The sequence below is a fragment of the Plecotus auritus genome (assembly GCF_963455305.1).
Source record: "Plecotus auritus genome assembly, chromosome: 10".
NCBI classification, from domain to species: Eukaryota; Metazoa; Chordata; class Mammalia; order Chiroptera; family Vespertilionidae; genus Plecotus; species Plecotus auritus.
In genome coordinates, this window is record NC_137785.1 from 9,351,562 (window position 1) to 9,378,611 (window position 27,050).

The 27,050-nt window shown below is 42.4% G+C and overlaps 1 protein-coding gene across 2 annotated transcripts; it reads right to left on the reverse strand.

Moving 5' to 3' along the window:
• Positions 1–742: 742 nt before the first annotated feature.
• LOC308235454 (uncharacterized protein) lies at positions 743–15,892 on the reverse strand. Of its 2 annotated transcripts, XR_013959181.1 has the most exons (6): positions 15,755–15,892; positions 14,153–14,341; positions 9,920–10,046; positions 8,688–8,771; positions 2,235–4,631; positions 743–2,119 (listed from the first exon to the last, which is right to left on the reverse strand). XR_013959181.1 is itself a non-coding variant. In XM_080644286.1 (5 exons), the coding sequence occupies exons 2-5, from the start codon at positions 14,165–14,167 to the stop codon at positions 2,914–2,916; spliced, it is 1,944 nt and encodes a 647-aa protein (XP_080500412.1). In that variant the 5' UTR covers positions 14,168–14,341; positions 15,755–15,892; the 3' UTR covers positions 755–2,913. The 2 variants fall into 2 exon arrangements, 1 of the variants encoding a protein (XP_080500412.1); XM_080644286.1 differs by having other exon boundaries at positions 755–4,631.
• Between the last annotated feature and the right edge of the window lie 11,158 nt (positions 15,893–27,050).

The following is a 27,050-nucleotide window of genomic DNA, read 5'->3' on the forward strand; positions in this document are numbered from 1 at the left end:
ATATGGTCAAAATAGTGTAATTTTTCATAAAAATATACTTTCATGCATTTGAAAAATTTGGAATATATTGTTTTTAAAAATATATATATTTTATTGATTTTTTACAGAGAGAAAGGGAGAGGGATAGAGAGTTAGAAACATCCATGGGACAGAAACATTGATCAGCTGCCTCCTGCACACGCCCTACTGGGGATGTACCCGCAACCACGGTACATGCCTTTGACCGGAATCGAACCTGGGACCCTTCAGTCCGCAGGCCAATGCTCTATCCCCTGAGCCAAACCAGTCAGGGCTGGAAGAATATATTGTTAACAATGCTTGGCTCTTAGGTACAATTATGGGTGATTTAAAATTTGTTCATTTGCTTATATGTTTTTTAATTTATATAAATTAGTTTTCATAATTTCTTAATAGTAAGAGTATTTTATCTCCTTCAGGGATTAAATTCAGTCCTATTCACCTGGTGTATCAAGCTCTGAAAGGCGAGTTGTTCAGCATCTCAACCTAAATTGCTCAGGGCAGCAGCAGAAGCCCATTCTGGGACCCTGATGTTCAAATTTAAATATACATCAGAAGGCTCATTTTGCAAACCCAGAGTCCTAGACTCTAGTCTCAGACATTGCTGGTGGGGATGTAGTAAATTAGTACCGCCACTATGGAAAAGTTTGGCATTTCTTATAAAGTTAAATACTAACTTAGCATAAAACTCCTCAGTGCTTATCCCAGAAAAACAAAATTGGGTACATAAATGTTTATAAAGTCTTTATTCATCACAATGAAATGCTGGAAACAACCCAAACATCCATCCACAGTGAACAGATAAACAAACTATACACCCATAGAGAAAAATACTACTCAGTAACAAAAAAGGAAAACTGTTTACCTGGTATACACCCAACAAAGTGGGTGGATCTTAAGAGCAATTTGCTGAGTGGAGGGAAAACAGCCTATCTCAAAGGTTACATACATTCCATTTTTAAAATATATATATTTTATTGATTTTTACAGAGAGAGAGAGAGAGAGGGATAGAGAGTTAGAAACATCAATGAGAGAGACATCGATCAGCTGCCTCCTGCACGCCCCCTACTGGGGATGTGCCTGCAACCCAGGTACATGCCCTTGACCAGAATCAAACCTGGACCCTTCAGTCCACAGGCCGATGCTCTATCCACTGAGCCAAACCAGTTAGGGCCATACATTCCATTTTAAGAGCATTTAGAAATGAGAAAATTAGAGCTATGGAGTACTGATCAGTGGTGGCCATAGGTCAGGGTTGTGGGACAGTGTGTGTATAAAGGGGTAGCAGGTAGATGTATCTTTGTGTTGGCACAACAATTCTGCATCCTGATTGTGGTGGGATTTACAGATATCTATACATGTGATAAAATTTCTTAGACCTCAACACCAAAAAACAAAACAAAAAAACCTCACACAAATGGAAACATAAAAAAACTAGTGAAATCCAAATAAGGTCTGTAGTCTACTTAACAGCATTTTATTGGTTTTGATGTCATTTTATTGGTTTTGATGATGTATGATGGTTCTATTACTGAAGAGGCTGAGTAAAGGTACTCAGGAACTTTGTATGATTTGTAATTCCCTGTGAGTCTAAAATTATTCCAAAACAAATTTCAGAAAGATCATATTTAAGATGTTTTCAAAACTTATAAACTTGGAATTATATTTATGAGTATATTTCTTTTACTTCTGAAGTACATAGTACCTTAAAAGAGATGAATTTAGAGCCCAAGAAATGCAAGAGCTAATCATAAAATGATACGAAGTGGACACAGAACACTCCTGCTTGTATATAACATTAAAATTTAATCAGTGTTGAGAACTGCCTACTTTAAATTTATGGATCCATTGAGTATATGGTTCAAGGTATCCTGTCCCAGAATGGACATCAGGAATATAATAAATTTAGACATAGCTTAGAAAACTCAAGTATACATCATTTTCACAAAGCTTTCTTCACGAATTCTGATATTTTGCTGAAGTCACTGTACATTAAGTGTGTTTCGAGCAGTTTTATTGCTGTATGAATTCATGAGAAATGATTAATTCTGCCATATTCTTTGCCATCTAAAATTATTCTCCAGCATGAATATCAGGCAACTACTGAGAATCGAATCCTTTAATTCTAGTCAAAGAATCACGTTACTACTATATATGAGCTCACTGATGATCTATTGTGATCACTAATGAGATAGTCTTTATTCCCACAGAAGGCTTTCCTAGTGTTCCTATTCATACGATTTATATTAGCATATACTTGTCAGAAATATCATTACCTAGAAATGTTTCCTCCAGACTTTCTGCATTTTTCTTATGTATTAATTTTGACATACAGTGTGAGGTAATTTATTACCTAAGGCACTAGCACATTCTTTGCATTCATTAAATTTCACTCCTATGCAAATTCCATAATTTCCCATGAGTGAAAGTCTAGCAACAGGCTAAAGTACACTGACTATATTCAAGTATGCTAGGAGCACACTGCACTGAACCATCATGGTTTGACTTTGTCCCTTACATGAGTTCACTTGTAAGTAATGAATTCAGACTCTGCAAAGGATTACGTACCTTGACTACACATTTTGTGTGTGTATTAATAAGGCTTGACAAATGAAAGGTTACCCCAATCATTGACTCCATAGAGTCTGTCTTTTATTTTATAAGTTCTTTCATGTACAGTGGGTGCTGAATTCATGTTGAAGGCTTTCTCAGGCTAATTGCATACATACACTTGGTCTACTGTGTCATTTACCTGGTGGGTCATGAGATCAAGACTGTATGAATAGTATTTTCTGCAGTCAATACATATAAAAGAAGTCTATCTTGTGTGAAGTCTCTGACATTGTAAAAGGCATATTTTTTTTTCTGAAGGTGTGACCATATTCACTGCTTTGTTAGGGTTTGTTCCCATTATGAGTTCTATGATGTCCAAGGAGATTTCTCTTTGAAGAGAAGCCCTTCCCACATTCACTGCACACAAAAGGTTTCTCTCCTGTGTGAGTTCGTTGATGGACGATTAGACGACTTTTCACAGCAAAGCCTTTCCCGCATTCATTGCACGCATAAGGTTTCTCTCCAGTATGGATTTGCTGATGTAAAGTGAGCTCACTTTCCATGGCAAAGCCTTTTCCACATTCACCACACATATAGGCTTTCTCTCCTGTATGAATTTGCTGATGTATGACGAGATAGCGTTTCATGGTGAAGGCTTTTCCACATTCACTGCACGTAAAGGGTTTCTCCCCAGTATGAGTCCGCTGATGTACCGTAAGGTTGCTCTTAAAGGCAAAACCTTTTCCACATTTATTGCATATGTAGGGTTTCTCTCCAGTATGAGTTCGCTGGTGTAACATCAGCCCACTATTCACGATGAATCCTTTCCCACATTCACTGCATCTGTACGGTTTCTCTCCAGTATGTGTTCGCTGATGTACGACCAGCCGACTCTTCAAGGGGAAGCCTTTCCCACACTCACTGCAGGTGTAGGGTTTCTCTCCAGTATGCGTTCGCTGATGTATGATAAGCATGCTCTTCACAGTGAAGCCTTTTCCACATTCGTCACATACATAGGACTTCTCTAAGGTATGATTTCTCTGATGCACAATGAGGTTACTCTTCCTGGTAAAGCCTTTTCCACATTCACTGCACACATAGGGTTTCTCTCCAGTGTGAGTTCGCTGGTGTTCAATCAGGCGGTTCTTCATGGTGAATCCTTTCCCACACTCATTGCATACGTATGGTTTCTCTCCTGTATGATTTCGTTGATGTATGAGGACATAGTGCTTCGTGGTGAAAGCTTTCCCACAGTCACTGCAGGTGTAGGGTTTCTCTCCAGTATGAGTTCGCTGATGTATGATGAGCTTGCTTTTCCCAGTGAAGCCTTTCCCACATTCACCACAGACGTAGCATTTCTCGCCAGTATGATTTTGTTGATGTACAATGAGATTACGCTTCCCTGGGAAGCCTTTTCCACATTCATTGCATACATAGGGTTTCTCTCCAGTGTGAGTTCGCTGGTGTTCAATCAGACGGCACTTCATGGTGAAGACTTTGCCACAGTCACTGCATATAAAGGATTTCTCTCTTTCATGAATTTTCTGATGTTCATTGAGCCTGGACTTTCTGGAGAATACTTTTGCACACAAACTACATCTATAAGGTTTCTCTCCTGTGTGAACTCTCTCGTGATCAGTGAGCTGAGACTTCTTAGCAAAGCTTTTTCCACATTCACTGCACACGTGGGCTTTCTCTACCTCCTGAGTTCTCTGATGCTTAATGATCTGGGACTTATTGCTAATGGGTTTTGCACTGACAGGGAATTTAACTGCAAGATGAGAATCATGTTTGCCATGCCGAAATGACTTTCCATTTCCATTTAACTTAGCAGAGTTCTTAGTTTCATAGCTTTTACTCTGTTTGACTAAACTTAAATTTGATTTCACAGTTTTCATGTAGAAGTCAAACACACCATGATTTTGCCCGAAAGGAAAATGCCTTTTGCTTTGAGGAACAATATTTCCAAATGTATCTTGTTTTTGCTTTTGTTCCATACCTTTCAACATTCTTTGATTTTCCCAGTGACCCTGGAGATAATTATCAATTTTGCCAGTGTCTAGGAAAGAAAACAATGAATCATTTTATAATCTTGTTTGGAATTAAACTTTTTATTTTTAAACTTTTATTTTCCTTGGTGTTCTTTTTTTTAATGGCACTTTAGTGACAACCCTGTGATAACACTGTAAAAATACACCAGGTGTAAATGTTCCTTATTTTTTACACATTGGTAAAAACACAATAATACAAACAAACCAAAAGGGAAAAGCAGTATACCACTAAGGTAGTTGACAATTTATGTAGATTTAGCTGCTCTGGACCTTTCAAAACATGTAGAGAGAGTAAAATACAAGCAAGTCATTTTTTCGCAGCAAAGGACAAGGTTTGGAGGAATACCTTTCCACAGAACTTAGGAAGACGCAGATCCCAGAGGTGGAAGAGAAAACTAATCCAGATGATGAGGGTTGCATTTGTTTAGACCAAAATTACTTATTGAATGGCCCCCTGTACCAGGTACTATGCTGGTGTTTGGAATATATATATAAAATAGGCCTTACTTTCACTGATCTTAAATCTAGTTAGGGAAAACCAAAAAGAAAAGAAAAGAAAAGAAAAGTAAGGAGTTGGAGATTATTAAACATGGATTAAAGGAGCAATGGAGATGGTGGAAATTGGAGGAAATCAGGATATATTTGCATAGAGAAGTGACAAAGCTGAATGATGGGTTCCATGGGGAGAGTGGTTAATGAAAGTGAAGAATCCAGGATTATTCTGCTAACTTGACTTGAGCCACTGGGTATGTAGAAACATCTCAAATCAAGATGAGGGCCAAAACCGGTTTGGCTCAGTGGATAGAGCGTCAGCCTGTGGACTCAAGGGTCTCAGGCTCGATTCCGGTCAAGGGCATGTACCTTGGTTGCGGGCACATCCCCAGTAGGGGGCGTGCAAGAGGCAGCTGATCGATGTTTCTCTCTCATCGATGTTTCTAACTCTCTATCTCTCCTCTCCCTTCCGCTCTGTAAAAAATCAATAAAATATATTAAAAAAAAATGTGGAGAGCCCAGCTGGTGTGGCTCAGTGGTTGAGCATTGACCTATGAACCAGGAGGCCACAGTTCGATTTCCATTTGGGGCACATGCCTGGGGTTGCGGGCTTGATTCCCAGTGGGACATGCAGGAGGCAGCCAATCAATGATTCTCTCTCATCATTAATGTTTCTCTCTCTCTCTCCTTCTTCCTTCCTCTCTGAAATCAATAAAAATATATTTAAAAAAATGTGGAGATAATCAACATATACTGATATTCAAGACGAGAAAACTGGCTCATATGTTGGGAGGACATGTAATGTGAAAGATGATAAAGGTACAAACCAAGATTTTAGACATTCCAACATTTAGGGTTTTTGGATTCTTTAAAGTCCACTTAGAGGCATCAAATTCTGACTATGGAGTTAGAGAAAATACATATGGGGGTGTAAAGAATAAATATATTACCTAGCAAGTAAGACTGTAAGGTCTTCAGAATTTAGACTAAAGTGAACTGAGACAGGCTCTTACATCATAATCCTGTTCCTAAATTTGCCCTTCTCTAGACCACCACGCAAGAACCACCACCAAGAAACATTGAGTGGAACTCACATAATCACCACTCCAGCCTTTAGCCTAGCTGTGTCATGTTATCATATGTCCCACTGATAACAAAATAGGACAACAATGACAGGAAATTTTGCAGCTGGCCAGTGTACCTCACAGTCATCTTCAGAAGCTCCAGTGCTACATGGATATGGCAACTGTCACCTTTTTTCAATCACATTCAGCATTCAGTACAAAAGTCATATCCAAAATTTTCCCATTTTAATGTCGCTGATATATTTATTCCCTCACTTGCCACCAGCATCTACTTCAGTAATTCTATATTTATGTCTTATTGGCAACAGTTAGGTTGTACTAAAGGACCAACTTCCTCCTTGAAGATCTAGGTTGTGTTAGTTTTATCTTCAATATTTCTTAGAACATCTGCTTGTTCCTTATTATTGCTATACTACTAAAATCAGGTAAAAGGAAAGACAATGTAGAGTTACAAAAATACAAAACCAACCAACTCTCCACCATGCTACTTCAACTCATGAAATCCCGTCAGTCATCCTGGCTGCCTCCTGCAAGCCCCCACCCACTGGGGATCGAACCCACAACCCGGGCATGTGCCCTTGACTGGAATTGAACCTGGGACCCTTCAATTCGCAGGCCGACACTCTATCCACACTCCATCCTGGCAATAAGTGTACATCTACATGAATACTCCATTTATCCAGGTTTCCACTCCACTCTTTTCCCTGCAGAGAGCTTCTAACATAGCTTTCATTTGCCCAACTTTAGGCCACTCTTTTGATAGTCAACCCCATGGCCTAGTTCCTCATGTGTTTCACGCCTTTATAACTAACTCATAGCATCATCTTCCTTATTAAAAATGTACTCATACCTTGTACATAGGGTGAACTTGGCGGGTACCGGACAACTGCTGATGTGAGTTCTCCATGGTGATAGCAGCCAGTCCTTATAGCTAATTGGCCTGGGAGTAAATCTCTCCCGTTGATGTGCCAACAACAATCAAGGCTCAACTATAACAGGAGAGTTCACACAGCCCACATAGGGGGCAAACTTGAAGTGACCAGCTCACGTGCTGGGGAGGCTGCACCACTGGGTCCTACAGGGCACCTACTACATAAGGCCACTCTACCAAGACAGGAGATGCAGCAGTTCTACCGAATACACAGAAACAAACATAGGGAGGCCGCCAAAATGAGGAGACCAAGAAACACGTTCTAAATGAAGGAACAGAACAAAATTCTAGAAAAAGAACTAAACAAAATGGAGATAGGCAATCTACCAGATGCAGAGTTCAAAACACTGGTTATAAGGATGCTCAATGAACTTACAGGAAGAGTAGAGGAACTTATTGAAAACTTCAGCGAAGAGATAGGAAATACAAAAATGGAGGCAGAAAACAAGAAAAAACAAAAACAAAAACAAGGTGAGAAATGAAGTGGGAATTTCATAGCCAGGGAGGTGGAACAGAGAGAGACACAGTGACAGGGTACAAAGAAGGAGTAGTTCATAGAATCCAAGGAAGGAGAAATCTAGACAAACAAAAATCAAGATGTTAGATAAAATAAGCGAGGATCAGTTCTCAGAGAAAAGAGGGAAAAACGGTTTATGTCCCTTTAAAGACCTAAAGAAAAGTTCTGCTAAGGGGAGGGATATGGGGGCACTGTTTCTGTATCCTCAAACACCCCTCCCCCCAGCCTTCTCTGACTAGAATATGACTTCTGCAGTAACCCATGAGGGGAAGCAGATTTTGCCATCTAAATATTGATTATTTTAAGCTGGCTATTTTTAAGAAAAGAAAGACGCAAGAAAAAGCTCTTACATTGGCCCTCACTGCCTGTAAGAATTTAGATAGAGTGCTTGCTCCAGGAAAGGAGATACCATCATAGATACGACAGTTTAATATGAACTAGGTGTGATAGACAGGGAGGAACCTAGCAAGGCCCCCCCCCCTTTTTTTTTAAATTGTCTAATGTTTTACATATGTCTCCTTTTAACCTGATTGACAACCCCCCCCAGACATTCTCAACCCGGGCAAGCCCCCACTGCCCCAGTGTCTGTGTCCATTGGTTATGCTAATATGCACGCATACAAGTCCTTTGGTTGCTCTCTAACCCCCACCCCCCTCTGCCATTTGTCTCTGGATCTATTTTTGGCAAGGCCCTTTTAATCCAACTCCTCTCTGGGTCCCATTGTTGAAGATGGCCCAGCAAACATTTATTTACCAAATATTGGCTTTGTCATCTCCATGTGGATCGACTTCCTCTCCTTTGAAGCCCCAAATCACAACCCTGCCCACCTCATTATCCTTACCTCAGTTGCCTGATTTGTCCTTGGGCCCCGTATTCTTACAGAGCCCCTGAATGTACATACATAACAAATTCGGTTATTTCCTCCTTTCAGTCTGTTTCATGTCAATTTGATTATTAGCCTGGCCAGAACAACTTAGAAGGGTAAAAGGAAAATGATTTTCCTCCCCTACACCTGCCTTGTTGGTTCACACCTACTCACCGCTATGGAGTTCATCCTCTATGGTCCATGGTTCTTCCCCTTGTTCCAACTTGGAGAGAGCATCTGGCTTGCTGACTTGATACCCTGTTCACAGGAAACGACAGAAGACTTGGGTTGGGAGAACGTTATGTTTAAGGGACTAGACAGGTCGCACATGTCAGAGACTTTGCTCTCAGGAGAGGGCGCATGTGACACTGTGATATACTGTATGTCGGGTCTTTGTGCAGGTTCTGGCACAGAGCTCCTAAAGCCATTGTAATTTCCTAAGTGAACAGCATAATAGGGGCATTTTTTCCGACAGTGTAAGTTCCCGTCCCTAACTCTAGAACTGCTAACCCCCCTGTGCTCTTGAGAGGGAGGAGTGTTCTGTGTGCTAAGGAGATGACTGGTGGCTGGAGGCCGTAGATAGCTTCAGCGTGGGACTGATCGGGAAGGCAAAGACATGCCTCGAGGGCTGGAACCTTCCCCTCCACCCTTCCCCTCACTGTGGAGAGGGAGAGGGCTGGGGGTAGAATGGATCACCAATGGCCAAGCATTTAAGCAAGCATGCTTACGTCATGGACTTTCCCTAAAAATCCCCAAATAACTGGATGGGAGAGCTACCAGCTTGATGACCACACTGAGATTCTGGGACGGTGGCGTCCCTGGAGAGGGCATGGAAGGTCCACACCCCTTTCTCCACACTTTGCCCTAAATATCTCTTCCATTTGGCTGTTCCTAAGTTTGTTTGTTTTTAACTTTATAATAAACCGATAGTGATAATAAGTGCCTTCCTGAGTTCTAGGAGCCATTCTAGTGAACGATTAAACGTTGTTGGAACACCAAATTTACAGCCAAGTTGGACAGATTTATAGCCAAGATGTACCCTGGATACATAATACTTGCGACTGGCATCTGAAGTGAGGGCGGTCCTGTGGTATGAGCCCTTAAACCTGTGGAGTCTGATGCTACCTCTGGGTATTAGTGTCAAAACAGAATCAAACTGAGCTGCAGGACACCCAGTTGGTACTTGGAGAGGTGGAGAATTTACTGCTGGTGTAGAAAACCCCCACACAGTTGGTGTCAGTTGTGTTGGTAGAGCTCATAGTATGTTATGTGCTTTTATGCGGAGCCAGAGGAGGCACTGAGAACTGCCATTCGGAGCACTGCAGTGACTCCCAAGTATAAGCAGCTGGGAAAGGAAAGGCCACTGACTGAGGACCATCTGGCTGACACGGGGGAGCTGTCCTCACCCACTGACACCAGGTGGCTGTAGGTCTCCACCATCACGTCCCTGTACAGGATCTTCTGAGCAGGGCCCAGGAGCTGCCACTCCTCCCAAGTGAAGTCCACGGCCACATCCTCCAGTGTCAGGGGTTCCTGTAACAACACGGTCCTGTTTACTAGGGGGTGTTTTTCTTTTAATGGCCATAAATAATATAAAGGAAGTTGTCCTGTTCATATTAACTACACTTCTGACACCAATTATAATGTGTGGTTTTAAAATTTTTTTAAAAATTGATATTAGAGAGAGGGGGGGGGAGGGGGGAAGGAGGAGGAGGAAGGAGGAGGAGGAAGGAGGAGGAGGAGAGGGAGGAGGAGGGGGAGGAGGAGGAGGAGGGGGAGGAGGGGGGAGGGGGGGGGAGGAAGAGGAGTGTCAGAATTTAGTTGAATTGTTGGACATCCAGATGGTGTCCTGAGAGTTGTAGAATGGGTAGATGTGAGAAAAATGCCCACACATTTGGTGTCAGAAGTGCTATGAATAAAAACAGCCCAGAGGTGTGGAATATCTTCAATGTCCTGATCCTGTGGCCCTGCAGCCTAAGCTCAAATGTCACCAGAAAATAAATTGAGACCTGCTTGTCAACTGAACAGCCAGAGAGGGAAAAACTATGGGATAATCTTGCCCATGTTATTGACGACAGTACTACATAGAAAAGAGAGCAGACTTGGTAGGGGGCTGACAATTCTTAACACTGCTGATCTGACCACATTTTGAGTTATTTCATGTGAGATGCAGATTCATTTGGAAAAATGAAAACTTAGGTTCAAATACTTTTTTCCTGCTTAAAGTGCTAACCATAAAATAAGGTAATCTATGAAAGGAATAGAGAGAGGAGAATATGAAGTATGTTCACACACACAAAAAAAATCACAGAAAATCAATAACAGCCCTGGCTGGGGTTGTTAAGTGGTTAGAGCACTGGCCCGAGTACTGAAGGGTCGAGGGTTCGATTTCTGGTCAAGGGCACATGCTTGGGTTGCAGGTTCCATCCCCAGCCCAGTCAGGTGCATGCGGGAGGGAACCAATCGATGTGTCTCTCTCACATTGATGTTTCTCTCTCTCTCCCCCTCCCTCCTTCCCTTTCACTCTCTCTGAAAATCAATGGAAAAAAATATCCTCAGGTGAGGATTAATAAAACCAAGAAAAAGAAAAAAAAAAAAGTTTTGTGAGAGGAAAATTTAAAGCACCCGCATTACAAAGATATCATGGACAAAGCTAAAAGAAAACTAACAAGCTAGGAAAATGTTTTTAATAAACAAAATGATCAATATATACTGGATATAAATTATACTTATTAATCAGTAAGAAAACGTAGTTTTTTTAAATGTAAAAATGATAAGGACAGGCATTTCACAAGAGACAAAATCCAACTGACCACAAAATACACAAGGATTTCAACCTCACCTGTGCTGAGGAAAAACGAAAAATAAGGCTAAAGAATATTGGGCCATTCAGATTGCTGAAAATTATGCAATTTTATAATGTCCTATTATTAAGTACTGGCAGAGATTTAAGGCGTGGATGATCCCACACATCACACACTATGTAGCAGGCACTCATCTAAATGCTTTACATAGTGCAATTCATTTTTTTTTAGTATGACTGTGGACAAATGGAATTTTACATATATTTAATACTCACCAAGCAATTGCTGTCATTATTCCTTTAGATGCTTAAATTACACTATCATAGGCCAACAGGTCATGTTCTTTGAAGTATGAGTCCATTGATATATAAATGTCACAGTAGATGTGTTAAGGTACTCAGATATGTACACAGATCCACATACATTGGTAAACAGGCACATATATATAGATGCACACATAGGTTTAGTGACAGCAACACACACTAGCAAACATTTGTTAAAGCAATATGAGGGGACAATGAGGAAGGACGTTATAAAGAGGAAATTCACTTTTTTGCCCATGGGCACTCATCATTGAATATTTTTCTTTAAAATATATCTGTGAACCCTAGCCCGTGTGGCTCAGTTAGTTGAGCATCATCCAGTGCACCAAAAGATCACCAGTTCAATTCCCGGTCAGGGCACATGCCCAGGTTGCAGGCTAGATCCCAGGTCCAGGGCTCGGCAGGAGGCAGCTGATCAATGTTTCTCTGTTTCTCTCTCTCTCTCTCAAATCAGTAAAATCATATTTTTAAAAACAGGTATCTGTGAGTAATTTGCATAATTATAGAAAATAAAAGCAAAGAAAGAAGAGGTCAGAACTGCATTTGAAAATGGTGACAGATTCTGCATTTTCCAAGGTGGCGTGGAGTTATAAAGCAAACACCCTGGAACCCATTAACTCAAGCTCTTACCAGACAAAATTTCTTGCAGCTACCTAAGGCCAAATCTGAACTTCAACGGTTCAGCTACGTGTTGATGGAAGAACATTTGAAAGCCATGCAGCCCTGGCTGGGTAACTCCGCTGGTTGGAGCGTTGTCCGATACATTAACATTTCAGGTTCAATCCCAGTCAGGGCACAACCAATGAATGTGTGAATGAGTGGAATAGCAAATTAATGTTTCTTTCTCTCTCTCTCTCTCTCTCTCTCTCTCTCTCTCTCTCTCTCTCTCTCTCAAATAAATCAATAAATCAAAAAAGTTAAAAAAAAAAGAAAGCCATGCAATGCTCCCGTTTTCCTAGGCCATTTAGATTTTATTACCGGGTAAACCCAGACACAAGGCTGAGTCCTCTGAGTTACTTTCCTTAGTCCCTGATAAAGCTGTGTTCACTGAGTTTGGTCTCTTGCCCAATGGGTCTGTGAGGAACCCTGGAATAAACAGCAGTAAGAAATCTGCCTCTGGCCGAAACCGGTTTGGCTCAGTGGATAGAGTGTCGGCCTGCGGACTGAGGGGTCCCGGGTTCGATTCCGGTCAAGGGCATGTACCTTGGTTGCGGGCACATCCCCAGTGGGAGGTGTGCAGGAGGCAGCTGATCGATGTTTCTCTCTCATCGATGTTTCTAGCTCTCTATCCCTCTCCCTTCCTCTCTGTAAAATATCAATAAAATATATTAAGAAAAAAAAAAAAAGAAATCTGCCTCTGCCTTTATTAGAAGTTCAAAACACTGTCCACCCATCACCTCTAGAAAGAATATAACATTTTTCCTGAGACCTCAGTGCTATGAAATATTGACACTCCCTGAGGAACCGTCAGCTGTCTCCTCACAATATATGATACATACTAGTATCATATAACGTAGCATGATTCTCTTGTGTCGGCTGCCACAGACATTAGACACAAGCTGACAGCTAAAGTAACCCAGAGGATCCTTCAATTATATGTTACATGCTAACATTAGTTATTTACTCAGAATCATATGAATACTATATTCTTTTTTTTAATATACATTTTTTATTGATTTCAGAGAGAGAGAAGGAGAGGGAGAAAGAGAAAGAAACATCAATGATGAAAGAGAATCATTGATCGGCTGCCTCCTGCACGCCCCCGACTGGGGACCAAGCCCACAACCCAGGCATGTGCCCTTGACCAGAATCAAACCTGGGACCCTTCAGTCGGTAGGCCGACGCTCCACTGAGCCAAACGGGCTAGGGCACTATATTCTTTTTTTATTTTCTTTCTTTTGTTTTGTTTTGCTAATCCTCACCCTAGGATATTTTTCCATTGTTTTTTAGGGAAGAGCGGAGGAGAGAGGGAAAGACAGACAGAAACACAGATGTGAGAGAAACACATCTATTGGCTGCCTCCTGGGGAGGAGCCGACAACCAAAGTATGTTCCCTTGACCGGAATTTAAACCCGGGACCCTTTGATCTGCAGGCGGACACTCTATCCACTGAGCCAAACAGGCTAGGGCATGAATACTATATTCTTTTTTTTTTTTTAAATATATTTTATTGATTTTTTTACAGAGAGGAAGGGAGAGGGATAGAGAGTTAGAAACACCGATGAGAGAGAAACATCGATCAGCTGCCTCCTGCACACCTCCCACTGGGGATGTGCCCGCAACCAAGTTACATGCCCTTGACCGGAATCGAACCTGGGACCTTTCAGTCCGCAGGCCGACGCTCTATCCATTGAGCCAAACCGGTTTCGGCATGAATACTATATTCTTGACCCTAATTTGCCCTGATGTTGGCGTTAGATTCAGAGTTTATTTCACTATGGATAGTGAACTGATTTTTACAGGCCACTACAAACCCATTAGGGGATAAAGGAGAGAATAAAACAAACATCACCTGGGCCTGGGTCATCTCCTTCAGTTGGGGGAAATGGCCAGCCGCTGGTACACTCGTCTTTGTCTTCTCTTGACCTGTCCTAAATTTCTAGTTAAAAATCTCACTCTCCAGCTGAAAGTGTTCCCGGCAAGGACAACATCGAGGTCCGGGAACCTCCGCTTTCTTCATTCTTTTCTCTCTTGTCAAAACCTGTGGGATGAAGAGCAAGATGAAGTTCAGGGCTACATTCCCCTTGCTCCGCACTCACCTTAACACACGCTCCCCAGTATTTTGGCTCTTTAGTTGGTTCCCTAGAGATCACACCTGAGGTAATGACACAGAAGACCCTGGAGATGTAAGGAGCTGGAATGGGAAAGAGAAAGTGGCAAAGGAGAACAGCACAGCACTGTGCCTCAGTGGCAGGTAGATTTCAGAACAATTACAGAAATGAGGTCACATGGACAGTGAGGCACCGTGAATCTTTCCTTTAAACTACAGCCCAGCCGGCGTGGCTCAGTGGTTGAGGGTCATCCTGTGAATCAGGAGGTCACGGTTCCGTTCCTGGTCAGAGCACATGCCTGGGACTGGGGGCTTGATCCCATGTAGGGGGTGCAGGAGGCAGCCAATCAGTAATTCTCTCTCATCATTGCTGTTTCTCTCTCTCTCTCCTTCTCCCTTCCTCTCTGAAATCAATAAAAATATATCTAAAAATCCATTTTAAAAATCATAAAAACTTTTAAAAAGTCTTTATCTACCCTGTTTATATATATATATATATATACACACACGTCATTGAGGAACAATGAACACAGGGAAAAAGGAGAGAGAAGGAATAGAAGCTATAAATACAAATTTTTAAAACAGTTAAAAAATGTACGTACTGAGAAAATAGTCGTCGTATATTCATACATAGAACCTGAAAGCAAATATACAGTAAACTTGCAGGAGGAGGATGAAAACAGAATCTTAAATAAAAATCTTACTAATTTTAAATATGCTGAATGGTTCACCTACCCCCAAAACTTTTATTTCTGTGGGTTGAAAGGAATGGGAAGATGTGGTGGAGAGACTTGGTCCAGGAGCCTGAGCTCAAGGCAGAAGCACCGGGGCCCCGAGCCTCCCAGCCTTTCGCTGTCACACATCTCGGCACAAAAGACAGTGCCCCCCACACCCCATTCACTACCCCCCACCCTCCACGGGGTTAATACCTAAACCAGACCGGCGCCCGCGTACACTGACCTCCCTTAACGATTCCTCCAAGTTACCTGGGAGCCTGACCCGGACGGGACGCCGTGTCATTGACAAACTCCAGCCCACCAGCTGTCAGTCACCTACAGGCAGTGACCCGCGAAGATCCTGAACCCTGACCTCCAGACTCTCGGTAGTGGATCAGTTCAGACCGTTAATCACTGACCACCAGCGACGACCCCCCACCCCAACCCCCATGACTGACCCCCAAGACACCCCGTTCACAGACACCCAGCAGATTCCTCCGTGCTCCCCGCCCGGCGCTACCTTCACCCACTCACAGGAGCTGCCACCCCCCTAGCAGCCGACGGCCACACCCACGTACGGACCGGACTCCCTCCGGAGCCTGCAGCGACCTCTGCAGGCCTAACTTACTTCCTTAAGCTTCTCCCTTCTGGCCTCCGCTCCTGAGAAGGTCCGACAAAAGCACAGGAGGTTTCGGCCGCGTTTCTATGGAGAACGGAATACGGGTTCCTGGCTTTTCTTTATGACGTAATGGATCCGCGCTGCCGTCGCCTCGGCGCCCCGGGGGCCGCCATCTTTGCACACCTGACGTACACAAGGATTTTGCGTCAGCGGCCGGCCGAAGCGACGCCGAGAAAAGTCGGAACTCTCCGGCTTCTGGCCCGTCAGCCCGGATAGGAATATGGAAAGGTTTTCAGAGGCTTGAGGTCACAGAAGGCCCGTGACGTGCGGGGACATTCACGTGTTGTAGGGGACAGTGAACGAAGCCTATTTCTCAAAGGGGGAGCCCATCAGCACCTAATGGGCCCAGCGTACGTTCTGAGCAGCCGTTACGGCTGTGACGCCTCAGCTCGGTGGAAAAGTAAAATAAGCTCCCGACACCTCAGTCACTAGTCTAAATGCGAAGAGATTTAGGGGCCGCATAAAAACGTAAGCACGTTTGACAAAAAAGCAGGTGGGGCGATAAAAACGGTGTGGGGTTAGCGCCGTGAGGCAGGAGCGCGTGGGCGCGGCCATCTTGGGGGAAGTCCGGTGTCCGTACAGAACAAGTGGTCTCGGGAGCTCAGCGTGTACCCGGCAGGTGGCAGTGCGTTCGGAAAACCAACCGGGTTTGGAAAAGGGAGGCGGTGCCTGGGGGACCGGGATCACAACGTGAGCAGAAACGAAGGACGTTGCGAGGCTCTTTCAGCCTCCTTCTAACCAGCTCAAGCACAAAGCATGCGACATACACCCTAAGCAGGCACTGAACTGCCTTGTCACCACAGGTTAGTCTGTATTGTATGAATAGACTCTTACTGTATGAAACCTTTTTATCTGCCTTCTTTCACACCACATAATTGTCGTTGTTTTTTTATTTTTACAGAGAGGAAGGGAGAGGGATAGAGAGTTAGAAACATCGATCAGCTGCCTCCTGCACACTCCCTAGGGGGGATGTGCCCCCAACAAAGGTACGTGCCCTTGACTGGAATCCAACCCGGGACCCTTTAGTCCATAGGCCAACGCTCCATCCACTGAGCCAGAACCGTTAGGGCAACATAATTGTTTTGAAGTATAAGTAAGTTTCAATATTGTTGCTCAATATTCCACTGTACGGGTAGTCCAAAATGTGTTTAATCGTTTATCGGTGGGACTTTTAGGTTGCTTCCAGGTGGTTTTCTTTTTTGGATATTGCAAATGGAACTTCTAGGAACATTCAAAAAAATAAAACAACCTCCAAGAATTGAATTTCCCACAGTCGTATGCACCTGTATCGCCTTCACCAAGAGGTCTTTGCCAGCCATTTGCAGGCCTGCTACCCATTTCTAGCCCTGCTTCAGCTCCCATTTATAGTGGCTTCAGCTCTGAGCTAGAATACTCGCTCACCAGGAGGCACCAGAGATCCTGAGAAGGCGAGCTGTGCACAGACATCAGGTGCATCTGCTTGCTCACATTATGTTCAACCCTATAGGCCCTTATAATTCTCAAAATGTACCTGATAATGTAGCCACAGGTCAAAACAGGAAGTCAGCTGCATCTTCTGACTCCTCCATCAATAGTACTATGTTGGCCCAGTTTCTGAAGTGAGATGCTAGAACTGTCGTTGCTTATGCCCTTGGCCTATCCTACATCACCTTTACAAGGTGATGATTCTTGTAAAACACAAATCAGTCACGAAATTTGCCTGTTCTCAATTATCTAATGATTGCATCCCAGAATAAAATAAGTATTGAGATGACTAAATTTAGGTGATTAAAATATTGGAGTGAATTTACCCAATAATCCTGGGCTTGTGATGTAAATATAAGACAGCAACTGAATTCTCCTATTTCTTGAAATTTTCTATTTCTTGTTCTCTAAGCAGGACTCGAGGTGTTTTAGCAGGACATCTTTATTGGATCAAGGGAATGACTGGGTGCAGGAAAGAGAACAAGAGCCCCACTCAGAAGAGTAAGAAGGAATGAAAAGAAGATAGGAAAATCACAGGTCCAGTGAAGCACATCACAGAGAAGATGGGATCTTTGAAGTGATGGCAACTCTTAAAAATGATGGCCTGTGAACAAATAAATACAAAGAAGGTTCTTCTACAATATATCCCAAGGGGATTTTACCTCCTTTATTTCTCATACTTTCCTCCATTTGAACCAAGGTGATCATACTTTTACTTATCCTGAGAATCCTAGTCCTTTTATATTCACACGGACATTGAGTTTCTCAACACACACACACTCTGTGTAGGAAGAAAACACTATCATCACATACCTGTCCCTCAGTTCATATCTGACTTCATGAAATGGTAAGTGCAGAATGTTTACATTTCACAGCTATATCTTTCTTGAAAGACATTCTTGTTCTATTTCTGGTGAATCAGACTCCCTTGGATCTTCCAACCTCACCATCTCTTTGTTAACTCCCTACTTCATAACTGTTCTTTTTTTTTTTTTTTTTTTTAAATATATTTTATTGATTTTTTTACAGAGAGGAAGAGAGAGGGATAGAGAGTTAGAAACATCGATGAGAGAGAGACATCGATCAGCTGCCTCCTGCACGCCCCCTACTGGGGATGTGCCCGCAACCCAGGTACATGCCCTTGACCGGAATCGAACCTGGGACCCTTCAGTCCGCAGGCCGACGCTCTATCCACTGAGCCAAACCGGTTAGGGCATAACTGTTCTTTTTTTATTTAATACTTTTATTGATTTTAGAGAGGAAGGGAGAGGGAAAGAGAGAGAGAAAGAAACATCACTGATGAGAGAGAACCATTGATTAGCTGCCTCCTGCATGCCCCCTCCTGGGAATATAGCCTGCAACCCCGGCATGTATCCTAACCAGAAATCAAACAACGACCTCCTGACTCCTAGATCGACGCTCAACCACTGAGCCACACCGGCCGGGCACAACTGCTCGTTCTTAAAATACTTTATTAAATATTCATCTTTCTAAATAGTTAGAAGATCATAAACTTTAAAAAAAAAAAAGAAAAAGAAGGTGGAAGAAATTTTCTTGTAGGGAAGATAATTTTCATTCCTCGAACAAAAAGTCTGAATTCATTCACGAGTGTCTGTGGAGACAGTAAAATATATAGGACAAGTGTGCATATCAGGAGATGTGAATTTAGGAGTCTTTATAGAGAATAATAGCTTAACTTATTAGAATAGAGGAAAGATTTAAGAATTATGAGAACAGAGCAAGAAATGGAAAACAGAACCTTTGGACAATTTCAGAGAGGGGCAAAGACAAGTCTCTTAGTTCATTTAGGCTACTATAACACAAAACAACAGAAATGTATTTTTCACATTTCTGGAGGCTGAGACGACCAAGATCAAGGTACCAGCAGATTCAGTGTCTGGTGAGGGCCTTCATAACCTAATCACCTCTCAAAGGCCCCATCTTCTAAAACCATCACCTTGAGGTTAGGATTTTAACATATACATTGTCAGGGGACGCAAACATTTAGTCTATAGCAAGATGCTAAGAAACCATATAAACAGAGATCAGGTTCCGGTGTGGGCGTAGCATCCCACATGGGGTTGAATGTTAGGAAGGGGAATCACTATTTCCCAATGCAGCAGGGAGATGCTTTAGTTAAAGACTATGCTCAACTCAAAAGTCTCTGTTTGGAATGAGGCCTGGAAGGTAGACTTTCATAGCAATGGAGGTGGGAGAAATAGGAAGAGGCACGGTGGCAATGAACAAAAGAGATGAGTTGACCTAGAAAAAAAAGTACTTGTCAAACAACAATAAACATCCAAGATGTACATAAACAGGTCAGATGGGATCAGCTCACAGAAGAAGAAAAGGGTGTATTTCCCTCTAAACTATAAAGAGAAAGGTCTCAGATGGCAAGAAGGATATGAGGAGCTGCTGTTTAGCTTTCCTCCCTCTCACACTGTGGCACCTTCTCTGACTGCCTAGGACTGTGGTCGGCCAACTGCGGTTCGTGAGCCACATGCAGCTCTTTGGCCCCTTGAGTGTGGCTCTTCCACAAAATACCACGGCCTGGGCGAGTCTATTTGGAAGAAGGGGCGTTAGAAGAAGTTTAAGTTCAAAAAATTTGGCTCTCAAAAGAAATTTCAATCGTTGTACTGTTGATATTTGGCTCTGTTGACTAATGAGTTTGCCGACCACTGGCCTAGCATATGCCTTCCCTGGCTGCCTACCATGCTGGTTCTCACCCACTCACCTGGACAGGTTCAACTGTGGGTTTTGTCTTCTATTGTCCAGGTTCTTGCCCCATTCCAGCTTGAAGAATGTATTTGGTTTGCTGGCTTGAGACCCTGTTCACAGGAAATGACAGAAGACTGACACATAGCATTGGGCTAGCATGTCAAGATGGGAAAACGCTACATTTTAAGGATTCTACAGTTTCACATCTGCAAAGCGGAGGCTTTTCTCTCAGGAGAGGGAACATGATATACTCTTGTCTGGAGCCAGAGAGGGTCTGAGAATCTATCACTTGTGTGCACTACAGAGACTCTGAAGCAGCTAAGAGGAAAGGCCACTGACCGGGGACCCTCTGGCGACACAGGGGAGCTGTCCTCACCCACTGACACCAGGTGGCTGTAGTTCTCAACATCACGTCCCTGTACAGGTCCTAATCGGGTCCAGAAGCTGCCATTCCTCCCAGGTGAAGTCCAAAGCCACAGCTTCAATTTCTGTATTAACACGGTCCTGTTTAATCAGAAGTGTTTCTCTTTTATTGACATACAGAAGGAATGTACAGGAAGTCATTCTGCTTATTTTCACCATACAGGCTGCATCAGTACAAACAGTTTAAAAAGTTAAAAAAAAAATTGTAGAAGGAAAGTACTATTAGAATATTCTGCTATTATAATTCAGTCTTCAACAAATTAGATATTTCTATAATGCACAGCCATTAAATCCTCTAGTTAACCAAGAATCATATATATGCACCAATTGGACAAAAAGGATAATATGTGGGTGATATAAAGATTAATAAAACACAGTATTACAATTAATTAAGGGCCTTCCCAGGCTTGGTGGATCAGAATGGTGGCAGAGACAACAGTTATTCAAATACGACATGTTTTAATAAGTGGGTTTAAAATGTTGTAAGGAATAAAATATTTTAGTATGTCTAAAGAAAAGGAAACTAAAGAGACAATCAGGTGCATACACATGCATGTTAAAAGAACATTAGCCTGGCTGGCATGGCTGAGTGGTGAGCGTCAACCTATAAACCAAGAGGTCACAGTCAGGGTACATGCCCAGGTTTCGGGCTCAATCCCCAGTGTGGAGCATGCAGGAGGCAGCCGATCAATGATTCTCTCTCATCACTGATGTTCCTATTTCCCTCTCCCCCGCTCCCTTCTTTTCTGAAATCAATAAAAATGTCTATATATTTTCAAAAAGCACATTAGAAGCACAGAAGGAGATAATCAGTGAACTAGAAATTATCCAAAATAGTTGGGGTTCATTACTAGTTCAAAGCTAGAGATTAGCATCAGCCCAGAGAAGAGGCATAAAGGGCAGAGTCCAGCTGTCCTCCCCAAGGGAGTCATGGGCCTTGTTCCTCTCTCCGTCGGCACAAGTGTGTGGCAGTAGGTGGGGAGTTCTGCCAACCGGAGAAGCCCTCCTGAAACTGATGTCCAGTCTTTACTGGGACTCAATCATGTGATCTTGGTAGGACATCACTGTGCCTTAGTTCCCAGCCCCTCCAGATTTCCATGTGATCCACAGCCCCCAAGTTAAATCACATCGGGGGTGTAGCTTTCACCTTTATCCTTCGATTTTAATCCCTTTCCTTTCTATAATGAATGTAACCTTGAGGACAGCAAGTTTGCTGAGAGTCCTCCTCGCATATTATCAACCCTGAGGGAACCTGCAATAGTAGGGAACATCCTTGTTTGCTAACATATACATAATGTATAAATATTAAGTATATGCATATATGTTGCCTTTTTTAAAAATGACCTATTTGATTCATGGATACCTTTTAAAGATAAGATTCTAATGATTATTTATTATATGTATCTCATATATATGGTAAGATTTAAATGATTACATATATACATATATTTACATGAATAACTGATAATTAATTCTCTAGGTCCTTTTCCTCCCCCAGAGTATAGTGGATGAGGTTGAAAGTTCCAAGCTTCTGCCTAGCCGGTGGGGCTCAGTGGTTGAGCGTTGACCTATGAACCAGGAGGTCATGGTTTGATTCTGGTCAAGGGCACATGCCCGGATTTCGGGCTCAGTCCCCAGTGTAAGGCGTGCAGGAGGCAGCCAATCAATTATTCTCTCCCATTATTGATGTTTCTATCTCTCTCTCCCTCTCCCTTCCTGTCTGAAATCAATAAAAATATATTTAAAAAATAAAAATTCCAAGCTTCTAATTTTGGCTTGGTCTTTCTTGTAACCAGCCCCCATCAAGGAGTCACCTTATTAGAACAAGAGAAGCTCTATCACCCCCATCATTCAGGAAGTAAAACTATACATTATAGTACTATATATGTAGATATATAAATATACACTAAGCGGCCAGATTATTATGATGTCTGAATGTATAATAATCTGGCCACTCAGTGTATATCCTATATAATAAAAGGCTAATATGCAAATTGTCCACTCAACTAGAAGTTCGACCAGCAGGCAGGCCAGCCAACTGCCCATGTCCCCTCCCCCTGGTCAGGCTGGCCGGACCCCACGCATGCACGAATTCATGCACCGGGCCTCTAATATATATATATATATATATATATGTATATATATATATATATATATATATATACATACATACATACACACACACACATTGTATATATATGTGTGTGTACACACACACACACACACACACACACACACACTCTGAGTGGCCAGCTTATTATGTGTTCAGAGATCATAATAATCTGGCCACTCAGTGTATTTAAGTAAATAAAACTTTATAAATATATATGAAGAAGTTAGACTTACTTGAAAGACTGAAGAGAAAGTAACATTCATCAGGTCTGTCCCAGCAGCATAGGGGTCCTGGGCCTCCATAGCTTCAACCACAGAAACACATGGGCTTCCCCGGATATTGACTAGATCCCCCTATAGTCAGACCTGGAAAAGACACCACTGTTTACTGATGACTTGTTAGCTCCAGTAGTTAGCTCGATATAAATTTCCAAACCTGAATGGCATTTATTGACAAATTGCACGGACAAATATGGGCTGAATTGTGTTCCCCAAAATCCATATGTGCAAGTCATAACTTCCAGTACCTCAGAATGTGACTGTGTTAGGAGATAGGGTCTTTAAAGAGGTCACTAAGTTAAAATGAGGTCATTGGGATGGGACCTGATCCAATCTGGTGTCCTCATAAGAGATTAGGACACAGATACACATAAAGGGACAATCATGTGAAGACATAGAAAGAAGATGGCCATCTGCAAGCCACGGAAAGAGGCCTCAGAAGAAACCAACCTTGATGACACCTTTGATCTTGAACTTCCAGCCTTCAGAGCTGTGAGGAATAAATTTATTTTGTTTAAGTCATCCAGTCTGTAGTACTTTGTATGACAGCCCTAGCCCACTAATACAACCACCCCCAACTCCAGTTTTCCATCACTGAGCCATACAAGGCAGAGTGACCCCAGTAAGACCCTAAACCCTGATCTCAGTACTCTCAGTTTGGGCCACATACAACTGTATACAGTATCTGGCTACCGGTACTAAGGAGAAAAGAATGAGGATGATACCTAGACAATAAGTCCTCACTTAACATCGATAGGTTGTGACTTTAAGCCAAACTATATATATTGAAACCGATTTTATTTATCACAGGTTGATATAAACAAGAGTTAAGTTCCCATGGCATAAAAATGTTATAACCAAAGGACCATGAAAAAAACATTATTCAAGAACCCTATAATATATGTTTCCCTACAACATATGAAGATGGAAATAGAGCATTTGAGAACTAAATAACTAAATATACAGTTAATGTCTGACAAGCAGGACACTTAATAACAACTATACTTTTTATGAGCCCTAGGTGGTTTGGCTTAGTGGACAGAGCATCAGCCTGATCAATGGTTCTCTCTCGTCACTGATGTTTCTATCTCTCTCCCTCTCTGAAATCAATAAAAATATATTTTTTAAAAAAAGAAAAAAAGTCCTGGCTGGTTTAACTCAGTGCATAGAATGTCAGCCTGTGGACTGAAGGATCCCGGTTCGATTCTGGTCAAGGGCATATGCCTGGGTTGCTGGCTCAATCTCCAGTGGGAGGCGCTTAGGAGGCAGCCAATCAATTCTCTCTCATCATTGATGTTTCTATCTCTCTTTCATTCCTCCTTTCTCTCTGCAATAAAAAAATACATATTTAAAATAATAATAGGATGAATGCTGAGAAACCAAGATGGCGGCATAGGTAAACACCTAAACTGGTGCCTCGCACAACAAATTCAAAACTACAACTAAAAGACAAAATGGACATCATCCAGAACCAAGGAAAGCTGGCTGAGTGGAAATTTTACAACTAGAAGGAAAGAGAAAAGAACAATGAGACTCAGAGGACCTGCAGAAGGCAGAGGTACGGAGACACAACTGGCAACAGAATACGCGGCTGGATTTCTCAAGCGTGAGGGAGACAAAAGCTCCCAACAGCGCTGAACTCCAGTTCCAGGTGAGACTCTGGGGACCCAGACTCATTCGGGGAGAAAATGGACCGTCTGGCAGTGGGCGAAACTCGAGGGCAGCTTTCTCTCAGAGGTGCTTGCAGCGATTACCACGGGACACTGAGACCCAGGGGCCTCTTAGGGCAGGGCTAACGGGAAGCCAAGGCTGTCTGCTCCGCCCTTAGACTCCGCCCCATCCAAGCTGAGCACAGAGGCTTTTGCAAGTCTTGTCTCATAAGAGTGTCTCCAGCACAGAAGTTCTCCCAGTGTAGACAGAGCTTTCCCTCACAGCCAAGAGGCCTGGAGGTCAGTTCCTTCCAGTGATACCAATAACAATCAAGGCTTAACTACAATAAGACTGTGCACACGGCCCACAAAGGGGTGCACCAAGAGTGTCCACCTCAGGTAACTGGGGAGGCTGAGCCACTGGGCCCTATAGGACACCTATCACACAAAGCCACTCTACCAACTCAGGGAAGCAGCCAAAATACAGAGACAAAGAAACAGATCACAAATGAAAGAAACGGAGGAAAGCAAACGACTGGATATAGAGTTCAAAACCACGGTTATAAGGTTTTTCAAGAATTTTCTAGAAAAGGCCGATAAATTTAGTGAGACCTTGAGGATATGAAAAAGGACCAAGTAGGAATTAAGCATACACTGACTGAATAAAAAATAATATACAGAGATCTAACAGCAGACTAGATGATCACAAGAATCAAGTCAAAGATTTGAAATACAAAGAAGCAAAAATCACTCAAGCAGAAAAGCAAAAAGCAAAAAGAATCCAAAAATATGAAGATAGTGTAAGGAGCCTCTGGGACAACTTCAAGCGTACCAACATCCAAATTATGGGGGTGCCAGAGAAGAGAGAGAGCAAGATACTGAAAACCTATTTGAAGAAATAATGACAGAAAACTTCCCCCACTGGTGAAAGAAATAGACTTACAAGTCCAGGAAGCACACAGAACCCCAAACAAAAGGAATCCAAAGAGGACCACACCAAGACACATCATAATTAAAATGCCAAGAGCAAAAGACAAAGAGAGAATATTAAAAGCAGCAAGAGAAAAACAGTTAGTTACCTACAAGGGAGCACCCATATGACTGTCAGCTGATTTCTCAACAGAAACTATGCAGTTCAGACGGGAGTGGCAAGAAATATTCAAAGTGATGAATAGCAAGAATCTACAACCAAGATTCCTCTATCTAGCAAAGCTATCATTCAGAATTGAAGGTCAGATAAAGAGCTTCACAGATAAGAAAAAGCTAAAGTTCATCACCGCCAAACCAGTATTATATGAAATGCTGAAGGGTGTTCTTTAAGAAGAGGAAGAAGAAAAAGGTAAACATAAAAATTATGAACAACAAATACATATCTATCAACAAGTGAATCTAAAAATCAAGTGAATAAAAAATCTGATGAACAGAATAAACTGGTGAATATAATAGAATCAGGGGCATACAAAGGGAGTGGACTGACAATTCTTCAGGGAAAGAGGTGTGGGGGGTGCGGGAAGAGACTGGACAAAAAACGTACACCTATGGATGAGGACGTGGTGGGGGGGTAAGGGCAGAAGGTGGGGTGGGAACCGGGTGGAGGGGAACTATGGGGGGAAAAAAGGAGGAACAATTGTAGTAATCTGAACAATAAAGATTTATTAAATTTAAAAAATAATAGCCAAAACCGGTTTGGCTCAGTGGATAGAGCGTCAGCCTGCGGACTGAAAGGTCCCAGGTTCGATTCCGGTCAAGGGCATGTAACTTGGTTGCGGGCACATCCCCAATAGGGGGTGTGCAGGAGGCAGCTGATTGATGTTTCTCTCTCATCTATGTTTCTGACTATCTATCCCTCTTCCTTCCTCTCTGTAAAAAATCAATAAAATATATTTAAAAAAAATAAAAAATAATAAAGAAAATGAGGGGTAAAGCAGAAGATATAAATTGGTATGCTTTTCTTAAAGAGGTCAATCTGAAATTGTCTATACCATGAACATTTATTTACCTGCAATGCCAACCTCTGAAAGGTTGAGTTCCGCACCTGGTCCTCTGGGCTCAGGGAAGTCCATTCCAGGACCCTGACTGACAATTTCAGTGAGAAAGACACTATGACTGCCATGATAGGATGTGCAGATTTGCAAGACAAGAAAAGGATCTGAAGTCTGAGTTGTAGAATCCACTTCTGAGTTTTTGCTGAAGAGCACCTGAATGCATTCTCTTAGAGGCCATTACTTTGCATATGTTGTTCTGCAGGGTATCCTGTGTCTACAACAGTGCCTGGCACAGTGCAAACACTCAAATAAACATGTTGTAGTGAATTACTCGAAGACCCAGAGTTGGGAATACAATTATGAGACGGCCACTTCATGGCAAATTTCTACTTTTTTTCCTTATAAGCAGGACTCACTGTTTTTTAATCTGGGTATCTTTACTGGATCAAGAGAAAGAATCCTGAGTATAGAAGAGAGGACAAGGACCCCATTCCCAGGAGAGTGAGGATGAATTGATATAACTTGTTTCAATTCATCACATCAGAGGAACCGGGATCTTTGAAATGGTAGCAACTCTTAAAAGATGATAGACCTGTGGACAAAGGGAAGGGTGTG

What these genes read in the sequence shown, in the direction of transcription:
- LOC308235454 (XM_080644286.1), bottom strand. An exon ending in CAGCCACCTGGTGTCAGTGG is followed by an intron (nt 8,772 to 9,919) that starts GTGAGGACAGCT and finishes TCCTGTGAACAG; the next exon opens with GGTATCAAGTCAGCAAGCCA. An exon ending in AGAGGATGAACTCCATAGCG is followed by an intron (nt 4,632 to 8,687) that starts GTGAGTAGGTGT and finishes TTTCTTTCCTAG; the next exon opens with ACACTGGCAAAATTGATAAT.